The sequence below is a fragment of the Schistosoma haematobium genome, chromosome ZW (genome assembly GCF_000699445.3).
Source record: "Schistosoma haematobium chromosome ZW, whole genome shotgun sequence".
Classification (NCBI taxonomy): domain Eukaryota; kingdom Metazoa; phylum Platyhelminthes; class Trematoda; order Strigeidida; family Schistosomatidae; genus Schistosoma; species Schistosoma haematobium.
Window position 1 is genome coordinate 9,001,150 of NC_067195.1, and position 22,090 is coordinate 9,023,239.

Sequence of the window (22,090 nt, forward strand, 5' to 3'; positions counted from 1 at the left end):
CAAACTTTTATTTACAAGCTAATTTAGTGAAGATTTCATTAAATTAATAAACAATAATTCTTTTATTGCTTCGTTTATTTCGTTCGTAGAACATTTCTAGAGTAATTTATACAATGAAGCAACTGAAAATTGACAAAGTCAATCGAAAATAAACCAAATGAAGAATACGAAACAAAATAAATTGAAGACAATGGAGCAACAATAAAAAGACGAACTCAACTTTAACATCAATAAGCTAAACCTCAAATAAATAAAAAACTGGATACATTAAGTTGAACTAGCTACGCATTACTCAGTGAAGAGATGGTCAGGATTTTATAAAATCCTACAAAGAATAGGAGAAAATGACAAGAATGAATAACAGTAGAGTAAAAAAGAAGAAATGTTGAAGTTTATTAGACAATAAAATCCTCCATATATATATATATATATATATATATATATATATATATATATATACTACAGGGAATACAAGTTACACAGGTGATTTTATGAATGTTAATGACAAGTAGAAAAGTGAGATATTACCGAGAAACAAAGATTACAACTTTATCCTTCCACCCTTTCACAAATACAAATGATTGAGCAACTATGCGAAATAGTGTCAGATTGAAATAAGTAAATATTCTATGCAGAGAAACATAGAGATAGAGAGCACAGAAGATATGAAAAGGTGATTGTTCCATGACTTTGTAATACGTGTCATTTCTTAGATAAATTTTGTAATAATGTTTCAACATCAAACCGTTAGAATATCATTTAAAACAATATTTGGTACAATTCCATTAGCCATGAAATGAACAGAAAAAATATCGGACCGGTTACAAAATCACGGACGAATAACAGGTAACTAAAAGACAGTGCATTTCTTAAAAATAATTAAGAAAATTAAAAATGTAACAATGGACAACCAAACTCTAACCCTTTTCCTTCACATTCTACAATAATAATAATAATAAGGCGTAGAAATAAAAGACAAAGTCGTGATACATATAAGGAAAAAGACCACCAATGCATTCGTTGAGTGTGTTTTTTTCTTTCGAAGACTAATTACAGGGAAGTATAAAACAGAGGGGTAGGACGGATGAAGATCTAATTGATTTCATGTAAATAAATTTAAAAAAGCGAACTATGAAAAACAGAAAGGCATTCAATTTTCAAGTACCATATACAAACACATTCATATCGTTATTATCACGGCGAACATAATGTTTATCAATAAGCCATTCTAATACTTCTTTAATTAATCGTTTCGATGGAACAAATTGAAATCGTAATAGATCAACTAATTCTTGATATAATTCATTATGATGTAAACGTTTACGTGTTTTCAATAATTTAATTATGCCCTCTTGTGCACGTAGTTGACGTAATTCCACAATAGCCATACTTTCTTCTTCATTTGTTATTTCGTGAGTTAATTGGAGTCGACCTATCAGATTGATTCTTCGTCGATTTTGAACTTTGCCCATTTTCCTATAAAAACAAAAAGAACATTAAAAATGTATAGAAAAAATGAAGCGTTTAATACATTCAGTATAATTTGTTGCCGGTTCATTGATCCAAATTAACTGCCACCAGACAGGAAGGTCATGGATACGATGCCTGACAGGATCATGTAAGTGTGTTGGCAAAAGTCATATACTATGAAGAAACAGTTGTCTAGAGATTCCTGCTTTTTGATGGTTATCCAGCCAAGATCAATCTATGATCCGGACTAAGAAATTTAACTGAACCCTTGAAAATATACCAAATCAGCCTGTCGTGTTGATCTGATACGAACTGCACTGTGTGAGGGTGAGTGATACCACCTAGTAGTTCAGGTCTAGGTAGCTGGCACGGGTTTAGAACCCGAAACTTAGTGACCGAAAATCGAAATAATTCATCGCTCTGCGTTTGAATATGAACAAGTTTTCTGTCAGTTTCCAATTATCTGTATTTGTTTGCCTGGCCGCTCTATTTCAAGTTCCACTGGCTGTCCTAAATATACATTTTTACAAACATTTTCAATTGATTATTAGCCTTCTGTTATCTGTCCAAAAGTGACAGGAGAGTTCGGGTCATTAAACATTGTAAGGTAACATACAGAGGCAACCTTTCCAGTTAGATAGAAAACTAAAACCTCAACTCCTTCAGTTATTAGTTACGTTTGATGTACAAGTCCCAAAGCTACCGTTTCAATACACAGATAGGACTGACTATTGGAAAACTGGGCGCTGTCAATAAATGATCAGAGATTTTGTAGTTAAATAGCAACGACTTCTATTTAGTTGATGACGCTAGAGATTAAAGTACAACAGTGTCAGTGAGATTATGATTAGCTGTAGTTTGATAAGAAAACAAATCAATCTTTGGCCACTTCCATTCGCAAATCGCATAATTTATTAGAAAAGACATATTTTATGACAATTAATATAAGCCAGCTCGAATCGTCATGTATATAAAACCTTGCCTTTCATAACAATCCAAAGTTAAATTGAAATTAAAAACAAATGACCTCTCAGAGCAAACAAAACCGCATACTATGTTATGATTAGATAGGATAATTGTTTGCCTTTCATTCAGTTTCACAATAAATAACAATTATTACATTTCCCAATATAAAGAAGGTATTTGGTACCGTCAGTTGAGCAGCTTTGTAACATCGTCTGTCAATGAAAGGTATTTCAGTTTGCTGTTACAAAATGTTTGGTTTAAACAATATTCATCACAGTTATCTACCCTGTGCATTTTTATCCAACTTCATCATAAACACAACTTTGTCATCTGACATTTTAGAGATCAATCTACTACATAAAGGTTTCCTCATTTACTTAAACGTTTTTCTTTTAGGTCACAACACTAATAAAATATGGCCTTCTACACACCTTAAACAACTCTGTTATTCAGTTGCAATGTGATCACAATTGAATAACGACCCAGTGAAGTTACATTGCGTAATAGAGCTAGCGAACAATCTCTCTCATTAGTATTATTTCAAAACCGTGAATTTAAACGATAAACAAACAAAATAACTCAAAACTTGAATAGTTTGGATTATGTACATCAATAAACTTCATATATATCATTAGATAAACAAATTAAAGTAAATATTTTCCACAATACAAGTTGTCTTTCTTATTCAAATATTACGGATAACTTACGTATTTGTAAATTTTAAATTAAGCCAGAATTCCGTTTTAGCAGTGAATTGTTTTTCAGAGCTTACTTTAGGAGAATAACAAATAATCTGTTGTTCTAATTTAGGATGTTCACATAGTGACTAAAAAGTATGGAAAAAATATATACAGAATGTAAAGATGATAATCAAATATGACACTTAATAACAGGACAATATGTAAATGATATACGAAACGAAAATGTGACAAGAAAAAATAAACACCCCATGAAGTACACTATGTAATAGTCTAAATCAAACTACCATTGAAAACTAAGAATTAATGAATAGTTGCTTCTTACTAATGTTGGAACATTTATCTCATTAAATGTGTATATCTGTCAGCGTGCCTAGGATCTCTCTACACAAAACATCTCTTACACACATACATGAAATCGTAGTGAACACTTAAATGAATTAAATCAAACTTGAAGGAAGAAGGAAAACAGTCGAACTAGCGAAAAAAGAAGCTTAAGAGACATACTGCTGTGATCGTTATTTCTATTATTTTTTCTGCAAATAAATAACAAGATATATTCTTTTTCAAGAGTAATACAATCAGATAGTATTCAAGCAAAAAATTCGAAATGGTAAGTAAGATCTTTTTTTGACATTGACACAACATATTTTCAGCGTATGAGGGGTTAGATATATATAGTGTATTAGTGTATATCGTCATACTATATTGTTACTATATATAGTCATTAAAATTGAATGATCCTAAAAACGTTATAAGTATCTTAGTATCGATATGTTTGAATAGTGAAAAACAAATACTTAATCGCTGAAAAATTCTCATCATATTAAAACACAAATATATGAACGAAGAATATTCCTTTCAGTAAATTTTCTTCCGGTTCTACAATTATATATTCAAATGAATAATCCAATAAGTGACCAAAATTAAGGCAAAATACATCGTTTAAAATTATAGCATGTGAATTAAGGATTGTTTGTAATAGAAATTAAAGCAAATCGTTAATGTTGGGTTAACTAATATAAAGTGTTGGTTTGAATAAACTTATACGTCAAGTGAAATTGTGAGGTAATTGACCATTAACATGAGAATTCTTCAGACGGTTGAAGTAATAGCTATTTGGATCAAAACTCAGAGCTTCGCTCCTGAAAGAAATAAGTCCAACCGCTCCATTTGTGGTGTATGATACTTATGTTGACAGATATAAGTTGTATGCAACACAAATCGGAAGAGCAATGCCAGGCAGCAGAAGAGTGAGAAGACCAAATTGAAGAGAACAGGAATGTAAAGAGAGAGCAATTTTAATAACAACAGAATTGAAAGAATCATGAAACATGTAAAGGACAATTGAAGGAAGATGTGCAGATAATATACTGAAAGTATAGTTGTCATCTTTTGTGAAAGCACTCTTTAATTTTGCACTAAACAATAAATTGATTTTCCCCATCTGTGTTTTCGTTCATATCACTTTAACCTTTGTCAGTTTCTGGCCTGATTATTTAACAATCATTTTTTCATGATATGGTGACGTATTTTGACTGATGTTCATTTTCATAGCTTACACTTATTTTATTCACACAATTATCATTGTTACTCTTCTTATTATTATCATAACACTTGCAGACGCTTTAAGAAATTTATTCAGCATTCACCTATATTTACTAATTCATACCTAATTCATATTATTCTACACATTACGTGCTTTCTTATTTGTAATTACGTTATTCTCTCTCTCTCCCATCACATTTTGACCTTATTTATCTGATCATTTTTCTCGCCATTTCACTTAAAGTATAAACTTACTCAAGTCAACATTTCATATTAGTTAACCCAACATAAACGAGTAGATTTTATTTTCTATTACAAACAATCATTAATTCACATGCAAGGCGGCCTGCTGAAAATAACTGGGCTACCTGTTCCTACCATCTAGATATTTCAACAAGTTATCTGTATTTTGTTTGTTTCAACAGATCATTATGTCAATTAATTGCACAACCTATTCAGGTGAGTTTGTGAACATGTTCACGACATTTCGTTGTACAAGTTAGGAAGGAACACAATCAGAGACATTGTGGTTGCTAGCAATATACATCGAAAAGAATGTACATTCTTCGGATGTCGATTCCTAAATTGCTAACATCTAATTGGCGACCACTCAATTTATATATATTTTAAACGATGTATTTTGCCTTAATTCTGGTCACTTATTGGATTATTCATTTGAATATATAATTGTAGAAACTGAAGAGAATATATTGAAAGGAATATTCTTTGTTCATATATCTGAATGTTTTAATTAGTGAGTTTACAAAATGATTTGTTTTTTTCTTGTCTAGAAATGCTTTTAAATATCAATGTATTGGGAATTTTGATATAAAACAGATTATCTGGTACTTTTATAGGCGATGTTAATTCGAGAAATTGAAGACATACGAATAGTCGAATTTGTAGTAAAGGGAATTATAAATTATGTTTGTATGTAATCGTCGGGAAATAAAAAGTTTATAATTATGAAAATTGGAATTTTTATTATACTGTCTCTATCAGAAAGACTCCGACAGTTATATAATGGTCATCCTAGTAGAGAAATGAATTTAACGCTTGATTACCGTATTTTGAATAAAGAATGTATTCATCTAATCTTAAGCCATTTTTATTATCCAAACTCGTCAGCGATTGATCACTAAAATCTCTCCTCTACACACGAATCAGTTCAACAGTCAGCAATTTCACGAACTGACGTGTTAATGTATTTTCCTCAACCCAACACCAGTGCTATCCACTTAGAATAAGTCGTATGTAACACAGAGCAAATGTATGTTTAAAATACATTTGTCTATAAAGTAAAAGAAATTATAAATGTATGCACAATCATGTTTCAATCTGAATTTATTATTAACTTCTTATTCAACAGATATGATATATTGGCATGAATTAAACTCAACCGTAAGTAAACTTCCTCCACCTACATAGCGCATTAGGTGGGTATCACTTCCGTGACAAAAAGTTATTAAGCATAATAATAATAATAATAATAATAATAATAATAAATATATTAGTTTTTTCCACCTCTGTATTATCGTTAAAAAGAGAACTACTTCTTTATAACAACAGGTAAGTTCTCGAACAATTCAATGATTAGTTGTCTTTAAATAAAAATAAACTTAAAGTATCTTAACATAAAATGATTAACGATAATCAAGAATATTAGAAAACTGATTTAGTTAAAGATAATATTATCAATATATTCAGAATAAATGAAACAAACTACACAAGACATATAGTGTAGTAAACGAAAACTCAGTTGAGGTAAACCAATTTATTGCTTTATGCAAAATCAAACAGTAGCTTTGTAAAATATCAAAATTATACATTCAATACATCATCTTCATATTTTTTGTCAGTTGTCCTTTACACGTTTCATTATTCTTTTAATCCCATTGTCATTCCAATTACTCTTCGTTTTCCTTCCTCTTCTCTTTATTTCATTCTTCTGATGGTAAGTATTCTACTTCTGATCCCTGTTACATATTATTTATTTCTGTTCGCATAAGTAGCGTAAAGCACAATATGTATATATTTATATAAGTAAATAATATAAAACATACCCATAATGTTCGACGAAGATCAACATCTTGTAAACCAGTCGAAGTAAGCAAACAATCTAAATGAAGGTGTTGATCATATCTTCTATTCCAAGCGTATAAAACAACAAGCTGATAAGTGGTCACTTCAAATTCATAACGACCATGATCACTTGTATAAGCCAGTACTCCGTGAGACAAATGATGTTGCCATAGAAGACTCCGACCTTGATGTTTCTGACGATAGAAATCTTCAATCTGAAAAGGTATGGTTGAAAAATAATAGTAATAATAAACATACTACTTGTAACAAAATTACAAATTATGAGGAAACTTATCAAACAATATAATTAGCTGATAATATCTTGATAATTAATATTTAATTATAAATATTCAAAGTAAATAATGGTAATGGATGTTGGATACGATTATTAACCAAAACACTAATATGTATTCATATTTAGTAAGTTTGAAAGAGGTATAAAATACATTTACAATATTCCATTTGTCACTTAAATTGTTTATTCTGGTTAGTGTTTTTCTTATAACAAATTTATCGGAAGGGAGGCTTTATGAAGATTTTAGTAATTTGATAACTGAATTCATGATTCACTTGAAGCTATACCACCATGAAAACCTAGAAGCTCTGGACGGCTGTTTCGTCCTAGTATGCGCACTGCGGAGGAGCCCCATACTAGGACGGAACGGCCATCCAGTACTTCCAGGGTTTCCCATGGTGGTCTAGATTTAATTGACTCATGAATTCAATTATTATCGCAAAGTTGTTTTCTACAGAATGGAATTGTTGACTGCACGCTCAACCCTCCTCCCTTATACGGATTTGGGATTGGCAGTAACCCTAGAAGAGTTACAGGTGGTATCTATTGGTATCCATTACATAGTGAAAATATTATATTTTTAATTGATACTTGATACTGATATGTTACATATTCATCAACGTCTTATAAGGTGATCACAGTTATAGCTGGTATAAATCACTGCTAACATTTTAGATTGTGAAATTGTATGATGTGAGGAGGAGTAACATTAAGTCCTTAATAATCTCAAGTAGGTAACAATAAATAAAACTAGACAGAAAAAAGGATATGATTTTAACTATTAATTTCGTGTGGATATGTAAACATGGTGAAGTTACAGAAAGACTATAATACCAGATTATATAATATTAATGGTAACAATAAAAGATCGTATGTGTGCATATAGAAAGCGCCTTGTAAGATATAATAAGTTAACAATGAATTGTAATGTGAATGAAATAAGATAATTAACATTTTTTTATTACAATAATTAAAGGTGATAGAAGGGTTAAATGAAACAAATATGAACAAAATCATGAGGATATGCGGGATAATTAAAGAATAAATAAGTCCATTGAAACATATCCCTAAATCTTCAGAAGGCCGCTCAAAAAAACCAGCAATAACTTTACACTCAATTGAATCTGAAAATATAACTAATTAAAATGGAACAAGAATCGTGCAAAAAAGTTTTAGTTCACATTCAAAAAAAGAATAATAACAGCAGAAGACGTACATATATGGACAAATCCAAACAGTACTAACAGGTGAGATGGAATAAAGTTAGCTGTCTCATGGTAACTAATAATGAACCAGTCAACTTGAGCTCTTTATTCCATTTAATTTATCACTTGTCATGTGGAAAATAACGATCATCTTCATTTGTTCTAATCAGTTGGTTTACCTGAATAGATAATGACCAAGATAATAACGCCAAAATTTTCTTTTCTTGTTTATTTATCTTCAATTTATGCGTTATTTGACATGTTTAATTGATGTCATCTATGAAAACTATCTGATTTCATCAAAAATAGTTAAAGGACTTTATTTCTATCACCTTAGATTCACTCACACGTACATATAATCTGATATCGTAACATACTTTTCTGAACTTTTCATATCAAATTCATTTTGTAATGGTTGTTTGAATCATCCCATTCATATTTAGGACTGCAACTGATTAGTCTGTTATTGCCATATGTGCATCCTGTAAGGATTGACTTGATATTGCCTTAAGTCACAAGCATTAAAAGCAAAGAAGGGTGATGCCAGGACGAGCGTTTCGTCCTACTTCGGACTCCCATCAAATGTTTTATACTCACTGAACCAAATCTTATTTTCAACATTGTCAACATGATTGGATAACCTGTTTGATAATTTTGATGTTTGATTATATTTTCATGAAAAAGCTTAAACCAGACTACCGAGTGAAATGTTTAATCGCTGAGATTTACACAAACATAATTTTACTCATTAAATATTTCTGCATTTTGTACTACTCAAACTTGGATTAATTTAATTTGGTTATTTATCCTCTGAAGAAGTGGCTTACACTGTGCCACGAAAAGTCAACAAAATTAAAAACTTAATTTTTTCACTCATTTGGATATTACAAAAATGTATTATTTTTATTTACAACGATCTACCTAATGCTCAATTTAGTTGAAATTATCAAGTCAAACCTTGATAATAATACCTATTTCTACATTTATATATGAAATGTGTGGATTAGTTGACAGTGATGGCAATTTGAATGAATTTCTGAGTTATGACACTTTCCTAGAAATATTGAATTATATTGTAAGTGAAAATTTAGACCAATATAAATTACGGTTAGATTTTATAAATACGCATATCTGTATGTGTTGCATGTAACTTTAACATTACCAAAAGTTAAGTTACCTGAGGAAGGAAATCTTCTAACTCCGCTGGTAATGAAATAGATGATTGTGGCTGAGGACGTAAAAGCCATGCACCACCGCTCAATATTTTAATGGTTATGATGTCTAAATTTAACGATGGTGTATTATTTGATATGCATGATGTAGAACATTGTGGAGATATTTTATATTTTTCTTTGAATTCAGAAGTGAGGTCATGTGATATTTTAATATCCTGAAACATTCGACCAAGTTTATTAATTTGTTCAGCTGGCATTCCAACTTCCTGAAAATACAATTTTTTCGATAGAAAAAATAAAGTCAGTAAATTAACGCACATAGAGAGAGAGGACTTATGATTAAATAACTCAAACTAAATTCTATCCTTTCAGTATTCATAACTTAATTTTGCAAGTGATTCATTGTTCAAACTTAAGGAATTAAGAGAAAAATACTCCTAAGATATTCAAACATCCATGATAATAGTTAATCGTCGTCAAAGTTATTATACCTTGCATCATTAGTAGAGTAGTATATGAAATTAACAATTAGATAAGAAGTAAAGAAGATTAAATGATATTAACTTTATTGAACACCACGACACGAGAATTTATTATACAAAAGGAAAAAAATGAAATTGAAGAAAATAAAGTAAGGAATGTTATTTAATTGAAGATTTATAAGAACAAAAAGAAGAAATGTAAAATAATTACAAGAGAGTTTAAGAACTAATCGTTTTATTCCCCAGAATGGATGATATTGTTATTATCATTATTATTATTATGCATAGTTAGATACTTTCAATTAAACAGCGAATTATTGATTCAGTAATCCTTGAATATAACACGAATTAAACAACTGAATAAAAGATTCAATATTGAATAAGTCCAGTTATTTTGTGCGGAAGATTTTATATAAATAGATAATTTCATATTAATAGACATTCACATTGTAACAATAGATTATATAACGTAGTGGCCATGTCCTCAACTTTTTATAACAAGCTTCACAACAATAAGGAAGAGAGGTGAAATTGAACTAATGATAAAGTAGGTATCATTACCAAGGTTTGATTTGATAATTTCGAATAAATTGAGCATTGGGTTGATAGTTATAAATAAAAATAATATATTTGTAATATCCCAATGAGTAGAAAATTAGATTTTCTGACGTTTCGTGACCTAGTGTAAGTCACTTCTTCAGAGAATAAATAACCAAATTAAAATTAATCCAAGTTTAAATAGTACAATGGAACAATGCAAGAATAATATGATAAAGGATATCATAATTGAATATTGAGACCCGGTACGAACCTATTTTCGTGTACGTAAACAACAGTTACAGAATCAACTCGTGTATAATAAAATCACAAGTCTTACAAAACACTTAGTTTTTAGCTATTCGTACATTTCTTGTTTAGTTCTGAAGGATTCAGTTAGTTATCAGTCACGTGTAGTGCTCTCTACTTGAACACAACTGGTAGAGTGACAGCTTATGGTGAACTGTCATCAGAATTGATTACCTCAAGTGGTGTTCGTCAGGGCTGTCCACTCTCTCCATTCTTGTTCAACTTTGTGGTCGACGTACTTTTAGAGATAACACTCTCCTCATCTAAATTTACAGGGGTTGAACTTCTACCGGGAGGTTCACTTGTTGACTTAGAATATGCAGATGACATAGTTTTATTTGGTGAAGACGCTGACAAAATGCAGAGTCTTCTGACCACTCTAAGCAACAATGCAAGCATGTTCGGGATGCGATTCTCTCCCTCGAAATGCAAAATGTTGCTTCAGGATTGGGTTACATCGACACCCGAACTAGTGATAGGGAGTGAAGTAGTTGAGTGTGTCGACCGCTTCACTTATCTTGGAAGCCTCATCAGTCCTTGTGGTCTGGTGTGTGACGAAATCTCTGCACGGATACAGAAGGCTCGACTAGCTTTTGCCAACTCACATCATTTATGGCGTAGGCGAGATATCCGTCTATCAACCAAAGGACGTGTTTACTGCGCAGCAGTTCGTTCCGTCCTACTTTATGGCAGTGAAACATGGCCGGTAAGAGTAGAGGATATCCGTAGGCTACTAGTATTTGATCATAGGTGTCTTCGAAACATTGCTCGTATATCATGGGACCATCGAGTAAGTAACACAGTTGTTAGGAAACGGGTACTAGGTAAGGATGGAAAATCAATTGATGAAGTAGTGAAACTTCATCAGTTGAGATGGCTGGGACACGTGTTACGTATGCCCAACCACCGACTGCCTCGACGAGCGATGTTCAATGGTATAGAAGTAGGTTGGAAGAAAGCTAGGGGCGGCCAGACCAAAACATGGCACAAGTCCATGAAGTCACTGACAAGTGGACTGAGTCATGTTGGTAGGTGTAGACTACCTGGTTGGGGACCGCGAGATGATAGCAACCGATGGTTAGAGACCCTGAATTACATGGATCAAAATCGTTAGGAATGGCGCAGGCGCATCCACTTTTTGTGTTCTCCCAAATTCTATTCTTCAAAGTACTTCATGTCCCTTTTCTTTTTCTCTTTCCAAATTTATTTCACTGGATTATACTCCTTGAATAATATATTCAAACCCTAATCTTTCTGATTACTGTATATACACTTACTACCTCTACCACTAAAGGATTTGAATGGACAATTGTATCTCTGTACTAATGTTGTAAGGCAACCTGAACTGATGTACGTACGTAAGAAGTACTACGTTGTTGCTGACTGATGTGCAGTGTAGAATCTCACGCAAACGTGCATCGGTTCAAGTTGCCATTCCACATTAGCGCGGCGAGATAGAATTATCAAGACCGGGACTATGGGAGACTGAGATCAGTTCGGTTATCAGACACCAGCTAAGATTTCACCCAATCTAACTGCTAATCTTGGACCAACATCCTTAAAAACGTCAGGGGTAATCCACCACGCTCCACTATCCTCTCTCGCTATAGATTGCCTATAGGCCTTTCCAATCTCACTATAATTTGGAGGACCTATGTCAATTTGCTATTTAGGTTACTTGGAGATGGTGGGTGACTGAGAAGTAACTGAAGGCTGGTTGAACTGTCCCCTAAGGTTTTGTTCATCGGTCCAATCTCCTTGATTGAGAATGAATAATAAACCCAACTTTTTCCGAGATAGTCTCACTAAAAGCCTGATTTTTGTTATATGTTTCTCTCATAAATATGAATAGTTGTGTACTGTTACTTATTATAGCTGCCTTCACAATCTCCTTTGGTTTCGCTATCCCCTACAATCAACGATTATTTGCGGACTCCTAACAGGTACTATAGGCAATATTTGATAAAATGATTTTGGGTAACCATATGAACCCCGACTGTTGCTGCTACCTTGACGTGGTGATCGAGCTTGCCTATCGTGATGAACTAACTAGGCTATACTGGCTGGAACAATCGTTCCTCAAGGTTGAAGAACGGCAAGACTAAAAGCAGTAAACCCATGTCCAAGTGAGAAGTCATACTGCTGACTGTACAGAAGTGTGATGGCAGTAACAGTGATGCTGCCTTCCGACAAAGAGGGTTGGGGTTAGAAACGGTCTACCCTTAAAATGCACACCTCACCTTCTCCCACGGATATCCGTCTCCGGTGGTAAGGTATCAACAAGTACGGAGCTAACACGAAAATTATTCACAAAAAGGTCGTGTGTGACTGACCTCAAGCAGTTGTCCCTTGGGCACTGCGGTCACGCTCTCAGGTCACTAAGGCCACCTCTAACCCAATTTCCTTTTCAAGTACCTCCAGAAGAACCCTTCGATAGCATGGGCAACCGGGAAGTGATAACTGCCCTCATACCTATAACACTCAAGAGCCAAAATAACCAACTGAGATCAGCAAAAATCTCAATTAACATCAAAAAATGACAACAGTTTGGTTTGTATAAACATACTCGTAAACGTCCAGCCATTAATTCTTCCATTTCATTATCAGCTGATGTTTCTAGAATTAATCGTCGAGTGAGATGAGATTTATGAACACGCATGAAAATATCTTTACTATTGACATATTTTAATACTAATAAAACATTGCGTAATTTTTGTTCAATTTCATCAGTTGTTAAACGACGATTAGTTGGTGACTTGCGAAGTAACATATCGCAATAAGACGCTAACAATTCAGGACAACGAGATTCTACACGTGAAATACCGCTACTGAAAAAGTAATTCAAAAAAACAAGAATAGACAATAGATATACAGGTGTGGTGTTTGAAAAAAGTTAATTTGAATTTTTAAAAATAACTGTTAATTTTACTGTAAACATTCAACTTGAAAAAAAAAATTATGCTTCGTTACCTGTATTTTAACTCTATCAAGGCACGTAAATAATTAAAGATTATCAAATTGCTTGAAAAACTTGTGGTTACCGTTTGACAATATTCCTTTTTGATTTGTTATTTTAAAAGGTATTATTGTTACCATTATTTCAACACATAAACATCGATACAAAGGGGGAACCAAAATATCGTTGATTTTTTACGAAGGTTGAAATACTGTCCGGGTGTTCAAGTCGAAGCAGGTGGTTTACTTAGGGGGCCGATCCTCAAGTCTTTGACTCAGATGTCTAATCCACAAGACAGTTGAGCGACGTTACGAGTTGCAGTCCTATATGGTGGCGGCTGACCAACAATAGGCTCATACGCCATTTGTTCTCTTAGGATATTTGGGGCTCCCAAATGCTCTCACATGGTCACGCGTATATAGCCTCCTCCAGGGAAGTCCTACTGCCTGCCTTCCTCCTGGCGACTGCGTTGTTTACGAAATTGAGAGGACGAAAAGCGAATTTACGGCGCTTTAAGCGGGTTGATAGACACGGAGAGTTCATCTAAGGGAGTTGGAAAACCCTGATTCCAAACCAATGGTGCACATGGGCTCCAGCACCCTGAGAGAACAAATGGCGTATGAACCAATTGTTGGTCACCGGCTACCATGGGACTGCATCTCCTTACGATGCTCCACTGCCTTGTGGGTTAAACCTTTAGGTCGAAGGCTCCGGGTGTGGCCCCCTAAGAAAACTACCTGCTTCGGTTTGGGCTCCCGGGCAGTATCACAACCCTCACACATATCGAATGAGATTTGGGTGGCGTATATGTATTTGGTGCCTCCTTGTACCAGTATTTATTTGTTGAAATAAATAAATAATAGATAAATAACTCTTAGGATCCTAGAGCCCACGTGGACTATTTGTTTGGAATCAGGGTTTCCCAACTCACATAGATGAATCCTCCGTGTCCACCAAACCGGTTAAAGCGCCGGACAATTGCTTTTCGTCCTCATAGCTTTGTTAAATATAGAATGATTTTATAATATATTTATATTGGTAGCTATGAAACTCAAATCTCCGGTGTTATCATAATCTTTAAGGTCAAGTGAAAAAATCTAAAGTACACAACCGTTAGCATTTTTTCCATTTTTTAAAAATCAATATCTTAGCTTTAAAAGATAAAACTCTCTTTTTGTTCATTTTAATGTGATGCTAGTTTTGTATACAAAGCGATAAACAATTTAATGTATTTCTATTTGTTATGGTTTAATTAAACTAATATGTAACAGGCTTGCAGATGTATTTACTGTAACTGACCAATACAATAGTATCAATATACAACAGTTCAAAATAACACTCTGATATATTATTTCTCACAATCCGAAATTGCTTAAACCGTAAGAAAAAGCCACTTTTTTATTGATTGTCATTAACAAATGGTGTAGAAAATGTTAATATACATCCTTTTAGAATGATTGATAGTAAACCGATAATGAGAAAATTGTATCGCTATAAACCAGTACTAATGAGTATTAATAAAGAAATGTTTTTACTTGAAGTTGTATTTATTGAGTGCCTATTATAATCATCTTTTTCAATCAGTCAAGCCAATATCTTGTGCAAATTATTAATTTTAATAAACTGTGAACATGAAGTACAGTTTTGTCAATAAAACTACTTTTAAATATATGAATTTACAAAATAAACAACTGATTTTATTAGCAAAGACTTCTATGATCACTGACTGAAGGCAATAGTTTCAAAATTCCGCTTGAAAAACCAAATAATTAGGTGCGTTTATAACTTCGATTTTCTCAGAAGTCTCATTAATTAACCTAAGTAAGTTGAAGCCTGATGAAACCCTAATACGAGTGCAAAACATCAACTAGACTTTTTTTTAATTGCAATACCTGTGATACAAGCAAAATATCCATCTTCCTACCATCAAAGAAAGATTATACTTTCCAACAGGTTGTTTTGTATTCTTTTACTGGTGTAAAAAATGATTACAGATGTCATTGAAGCATTGTTGGCGTACAATGTTATAGCCGAGTGAGCAATGATGATGCGAAACACTTGGTACTAGGTAAATATGTCAAATCGATCTATGTGAATCTTCATCAATTGAGACGGCTAAAGAATATGTTAAACATGCCCAACCATAAACTATCTCAACAAACAATACTGTTTGACGTAGAACAGGATTGGAAAAATTCTATGAGTAGGAAAATAAGGAAGCGATATCAGGGCAAGAAATGATTGATTAGCGAACCAAGACGTGTGAAAATATAGATGTTTCGGTTTTAATTCATGTAATAATCATAATAAACGACTGGAGATCTTTAAAAGTTGAATTGGCTCGAAAATCGGTCATTCAGTTTTAACTTCTAAATTGTAAGCTTTAAAAGGATATCATACTTTTCATACCACGAATACATTACTTCTTTTCGAATCATACTACTTACATTACGGGAACTACCGTTAATTTCACTTTCCTGTTTATCACCTTTCGATTCCATTTTATCATGTTGATGTGATGTAACAACCTAAGCTTATGTCCTGCTACTACTCTACGACGTCTGGACAGAACTCGTTCAAATTGCACAAAACTTTAGCATATTATGTAAACAAGTAATGTGGTAATCAGTTTGAAGTGAAACTACTAGTTACGTATTGTAAGAAATAACTTATGAGTTTGACTGTGTATCATATCAATGTTTTTAAGTGAGTACTTAACTGTTGACACAAGAATTGATCATTTACGATAAATATTAACAACTATTATTACTCTACAGGAAAATATTTATTATTAATTATTTGTTACCATTGAAGAGCTTACCAAACAGAAGTTGGAATTTCAGTCACAAAAACTGATGTATTATTTACAATGTCTTGATAAGCTTTGTCACGTGCAGTTAGAAAATGTGGATCATTATTGAACGCATCATTGACCATACGTGAAAAACGAACGTATAAATTTAACAAACGGCATACATATTTATCTGCATCCTAAACATGAAAGAGAAGAAACGAAATCATCAGAAAAGCGTAAAAAACAGGTTAAGACGTTTGATTAAAATCGTGAACCGAACTAGGTTAAACTGCCATTGAAAACCTGGAAGCACTGGACGGCCATTTTGAGCTAGTACAAGTCCTCCGAACAATGAGCATCCACGTGGGAATCAAACCCAGGATCTTTGATCTCGCGCAATGATCCAACTTAGATAGGCTTACGATTTTAATTAAATTCAACAATCTCCACAACACTATATGATGTGACTATAATTTGTGGAAGACCTTTCAGTGACGCTAAACTGACCTTGTGAGTGTCCACCTAATAACCAAGACCAAATGAGCGTTATGAACCAGCGTGAGGAATTAAAATTATGATTTACAGTTGATGATTAAGGTTAAAAATTAGATTTAGAGTTTTCATCACGAAATGACATCAGTTATAATGTCAAAACTATATTTAGACAAATGGATGAATGAATTTCGCGCCAAAATCTGAAACTGTTATCTTATACGTGATTGGTTCGTTCATAAATTATAGTCTCGCCCCCTACACATAAAATTTGTAGAAATAAACCGTACTTTTAGTCAGAAACTCAGTTTACAGAATACCAGTATTTAAAATTGGAAAATAAACAAAGAATATCGGACCAAAATAAGGCATGCTAGTAAACTAGACAAAGTTACGTTCCAGAAAAATGTGGGTATACCGAATAAACTACTCATGTAGAGCTAGTTACGTAGGCCGTACTCATGAAGATATGCCGGTATAGTTAGAGGGGTGTCAAAAATCTATTCGCAACGCCACGCTTTCAGAATTGACAGATAGTGAACGTTATAATAAGATAGATGAAACTTCATCTGTTTTGTATTGTTAGGAATATCACTTCTCTATACTAACTGCACATCAGGATAAACTCTAAAGATCTAATATATCCAAAAGAAGTGTGTTAACTCTCTGTGTTTACTTTTGTCAACAGCCGGATTATCAAATACCTAAATTGGACACTGTAAGGCCCTTTTACCCACGTTTATATTTGCTCTCTTTCATTCTTAGTTTACACATCTATCTTTCCCAATTCGAAAAGGGTTTTAATCATAATTACCCTGGAAACACCCCGCTTATTATAAAGTATAATCACACGACGTTATCGTCATTATTATTTACATTAATCAGAACAAATCCACCTATGATACACTTTATTCGCATGATTGATTTTATAAGTATATTGATTTTAACTTGACACCTTACGATGTATCATCCTAATCTTTTGTAAACGAACTTTCACCTTTTTTAAAATATAACATTATTTAGTTCAATGATGTATGCCATATTTTGACCTTTCTAATACAACAACACAATAATTATGAACTAAGTGAACCTGATGAAGTTACAGAAAGCAAGCATTAGCCTCAATATTCTTTATTTTTGAGTATATTCTATGAAGATGTCTGAACTGTTGAAAAATAACAAACTAAATATCACATTTAATAATCTTGATGTAAGTTTTACCACATGATCTTACTCATATTTCGAAACATTCGAAGGGATTTCTCCTTCGGGCTTATATTTTATGTAAAGATACTGAGTGCTTTTAGCACTCACCAACTCGACACGTACCTTCACTACTTATGGATCCTCTATATATAACTTAGTATCCTCTACTGTTTTCGACTATTCTTTCTTGAACTTTTAAGGAAGAAACTTCATTATGTTGAAGAGTGTTGAAGGTAATTAGTAAAGTGTGTGTACAATGAATCTATTAATGTCATTAAGTAATTAAGTTTTGTAGGATTTATTATTATTATTATTATTATTATTATTATTATTATTATTATTATTATCGTTTATCCCGTTATACATCTAGGAAAGAAGATGTATACATATTTTTATTGATTTTTTGGCGATGGAAAGATCTTAATTGTTAACTGTATTACATAATATAAAACTATTAAGATTGTTATGATTGTAGAGTTATAAGGGAGTTTAGAAATTCGACTAAATCATTATTTCTGGTCTAGTTTAAAAACTCCCGATCGAAGCTGCTACCTTGACGCGGTGGTCGGGCTTGCCTATCGTGATGACCCAACCGAGCTATATTGGCTGGAACATATGTTCCTGCAGGTTCTACCATGCCAGGCAGGTCGATTGGTGAACGGTAAGACTAAAATCAGCAACTCAAGGTCTGAGGGCGAAGTCGTACTGCTGACTGTAGAGTGGTGTGACAGCAGTAAGGTGTTTCCCTCGGACAACCAGCATCTGCAGCGATGCTGCCTTCCCACAAGGAGGGGTGGGGTTAGAAAAGGTCGACCCTAAAAATGTCACACTTCACCTTACCTCACGGATTTCCGTCTCCGGCGGTAAAGCCCTTTGAAGAACGGAGCTAACACGTCAAAAACCTTCCACAAAAAGGCCGTGCGCGACCGGCCTCAAGCAGTTGTCACGCTCCCAGGTCGTCAAGACCAACACTAATCCAATTTCCTTTTCAGGTTCCTCAAGAAATACCCTTCCACGGTGTGGGCAGCCGGGAAGTGACATCAGCCCTCATACCCGTAACAGCACAAGAGACCAAGGTGGTCACATTCAAATCCTTCCTACACCTCCTAATACCTCTCTTATCTCCCCGACTAACCCTCCTCACGTCTCTTTATCACTTCGCACCGCTAGGGCAAACGATTCGAGTACGTGGAACGCCATTCCTGGTCTCCTGAAACCACGCTCTAAACTACACGTAGGAGCTTTTAACGTACGAACACTTTGCCAAATAGGACAGCAGGCTTCCTTAGCTAAAACTTTAGAATCTCGCGCCATCGATGTGTGCTGCGTCTCCGAAACGCGCATACAGGATCCAATTAGCGTCATTCATTTGACCTCACCATGCCAAAATAAAGAACCGACTCGATTTACGCTTCGTGTATCTGGAAGCCCTGATTCTGCTTCCCGTGGCCTCGCCGGCGTAGGTATAGCATTGAGTCCTAGGGCAGAACTAGCTCTCTTAGAGTGGATCCCAGTAGACAGTCGTTTGTGCGCTGTCCGACTGAACGGAACAGTAAGAATCCGGAAAGATAGGGACACTCGTCGTTGCCTCTTCGTCGTCTCTGCCTATTCTCCCACTGACTGCAGCTCAGATGATGTAAAAGATGAGTTTTACAGAAAGCTTTCGGACCTTCTCCGAAAAACTAAGCGCTCGGATGTAGTAATAGTGGCCGGTGACTTTAATGCTCAAGTAGGTAAACTAAGCGATAGGGAAAGACACCTAGGTGGATCTTGTGGTGTCGTGGCTCAAAGAACAGATAATGGCGACCGTCTGTTGCAGCTATGCTCAGATAACCGCCTGTTCCTTGCAAATACTAACTTTAAGCATAAAGAAAAACATCTTTTAACATGGCGACCCCTAATTCGTCCCAACGTTGGACCCAAATAGATCACATCGCTATCAGCCACCGATGGAGGGGCTCGATAGAAGACTGTCGCTCATTCTGGAGCACATGCCTAGATTCAGATCATGCTCTAGTGCGAGCGCGTATTTGCTTGCGTCTTACTGGACGTAGGAAAGACGCTGCAAGGAAACCTCTTAGGGGCCTACTTAATGATAGTCAAGCTAAGAGTATATTTCAGGAACAACTAGGCAAACAGTTAGGCAGCCATGTATGTGATGCCCACCCCGATGCAGCATGGAATGATATCCGAAAAGCTGTGGAAACAGCAATGATATCTGCTAGTAAGGTAAACCAGAAGGTTAGGGAGCAACACTGGATCTCAACAGCATCTATCTCACTGATAGATGCTCGGAAACTCATTCCACCTGGCTCTGAACATAATGAAGAGCGGAGTCAGCTTAAGCGCAAGCTGACAAGAAGTCTACGCAATGATCGCGAACAGTGGTGGGTAGCGAAAGCAAGAGAGATGGAAAAGGTAGCGGCAATAGGTAATAGCAGACAATTGTTCAGACTCGTTAAGGAAACCGGAATTAGGAACCCGACCATTAGCGAAACAATCTCAGAGAAAGATGGACATATTATTCATTCTCAATCCAGGAGATTGGATCGATGGGCAGAACACTTTAGGGATCAGTTCAACTGGCCTTCAGCCACACTTCGGTTTCCCACGATCTCTAGTCAACCTGAATGGCAAGTTAATGTAGGTCCTCCGTCCCTTTACGAAGTTGAAAAAGCCATAGGAAATCTGAAACGAGGGAGAGCAGCAGGCCCTGACAGGTTTACTCCTGAGATTTTTAAGGATGGTGATCCAGTATTAGCAATGAGATTAACCGAGGTCATAGGTAGAATTTGGGAACTGGACGTAATCCCATCTGACTGGTCTCAATCACTGATTGTGCCAGTCTATAAGAAAGGACAAAAGTCCTCTTGTGACAATCACAGAGGAATCAGTTTGACTAATATAGTGTCTAAAATATTAGCTTCAATAATACTTCGACGCCTAACCAAAGCTCGTGAAGAACAGACTAGAGAGAATCAGGCTGGTTTTCCACCTGGACGTGGTTGTATAGATCAGATATTCACACTACGTCAGGTTCTAGAACACAGACATACGTTCAGACGCCCCACAATGGTAGTATTTCTCGACCTTACGGCGGCATTCGACTCTGCTGATCGTGAGGTTCTATGGCAGTGTTTGTCACTGAAAGGAGTACCAAAGAAGTACATTAACCTTATAAAGGCTCTCTATTCGAACATAACTGGTAGAGTGACAGCTTATGGTGAACTGTCATCAGAATTGATTACCTCAAGTGGTGTTCGTCAGGGCTGTCCACTCTCTCCATTCTTGTTCAACTTTGTGGTCGACGTACTTTTAGAGATAACACTCTCCTCATCTAAATTTACAGGGTTGAACTTCTACCGGGAGGTTCACTTGTTGACTTAGAATATGCAGATGACATAGTTTTATTTGGTGAAGACGCTGACAAAATGCAGAGTCTTCTGACCACTCTAAGCAACAATGCAAGCATGTTCGGGATGCGATTCTCTCCCTCGAAATGCAAAATGTTGCTTCAGGATTGGGTTACATCGACACCCGAACTAGTGATAGGGAGTGAAGTAGTTGAGTGTGTCGACCGCTTCACTTATCTTGGAAGCCTCATCAGTCCTTGTGGTCTGGTGTGTGACGAAATCTCTGCACGGATACAGAAGGCTCGACTAGCTTTTGCCAACTCACATCATTTATGGCGTAGGCGAGATATCCGTCTATCAACCAAAGGACGTGTTTACTGCGCAGCAGTTCGTTCCGTCCTACTTTATGGCAGTGAAACATGGCCGGTAAGAGTAGAGGATATCCGTAGGCTACTAGTATTTGATCATAGGTGTCTTCGAAACATTGCTCGTATATCATGGGACCATCGAGTAAGTAACACA

The 22,090-nt window shown here is 34.9% G+C and overlaps 1 protein-coding gene across 3 annotated transcripts in view; it reads right to left on the reverse strand.

Annotated features, from left to right (window-relative positions):
• The window catches only part of CUL5_1 (Cullin-5), a 39,001-nt gene continuing 16,911 nt past the window's right edge, over window positions 1-22,090 (reverse strand). The window contains exons 9-14 of one of the 3 annotated variants that reach the window (XM_051210336.1): window positions 16,545-16,714; window positions 13,334-13,595; window positions 9,442-9,705; window positions 6,746-6,979; window positions 3,144-3,262; window positions 1-1,476 (exon numbers count right to left, since the gene is read on the reverse strand). In XM_051210336.1, the coding sequence (XP_051070324.1) occupies window positions 1,158-1,476; window positions 3,144-3,262; window positions 6,746-6,979; window positions 9,442-9,705; window positions 13,334-13,595; window positions 16,545-16,714 (1,368 nt within the window). In that variant the 3' untranslated portion in view covers window positions 1-1,157. The other 2 variants (XM_051210337.1, XM_051210338.1) reach the window with 2 other exon arrangements.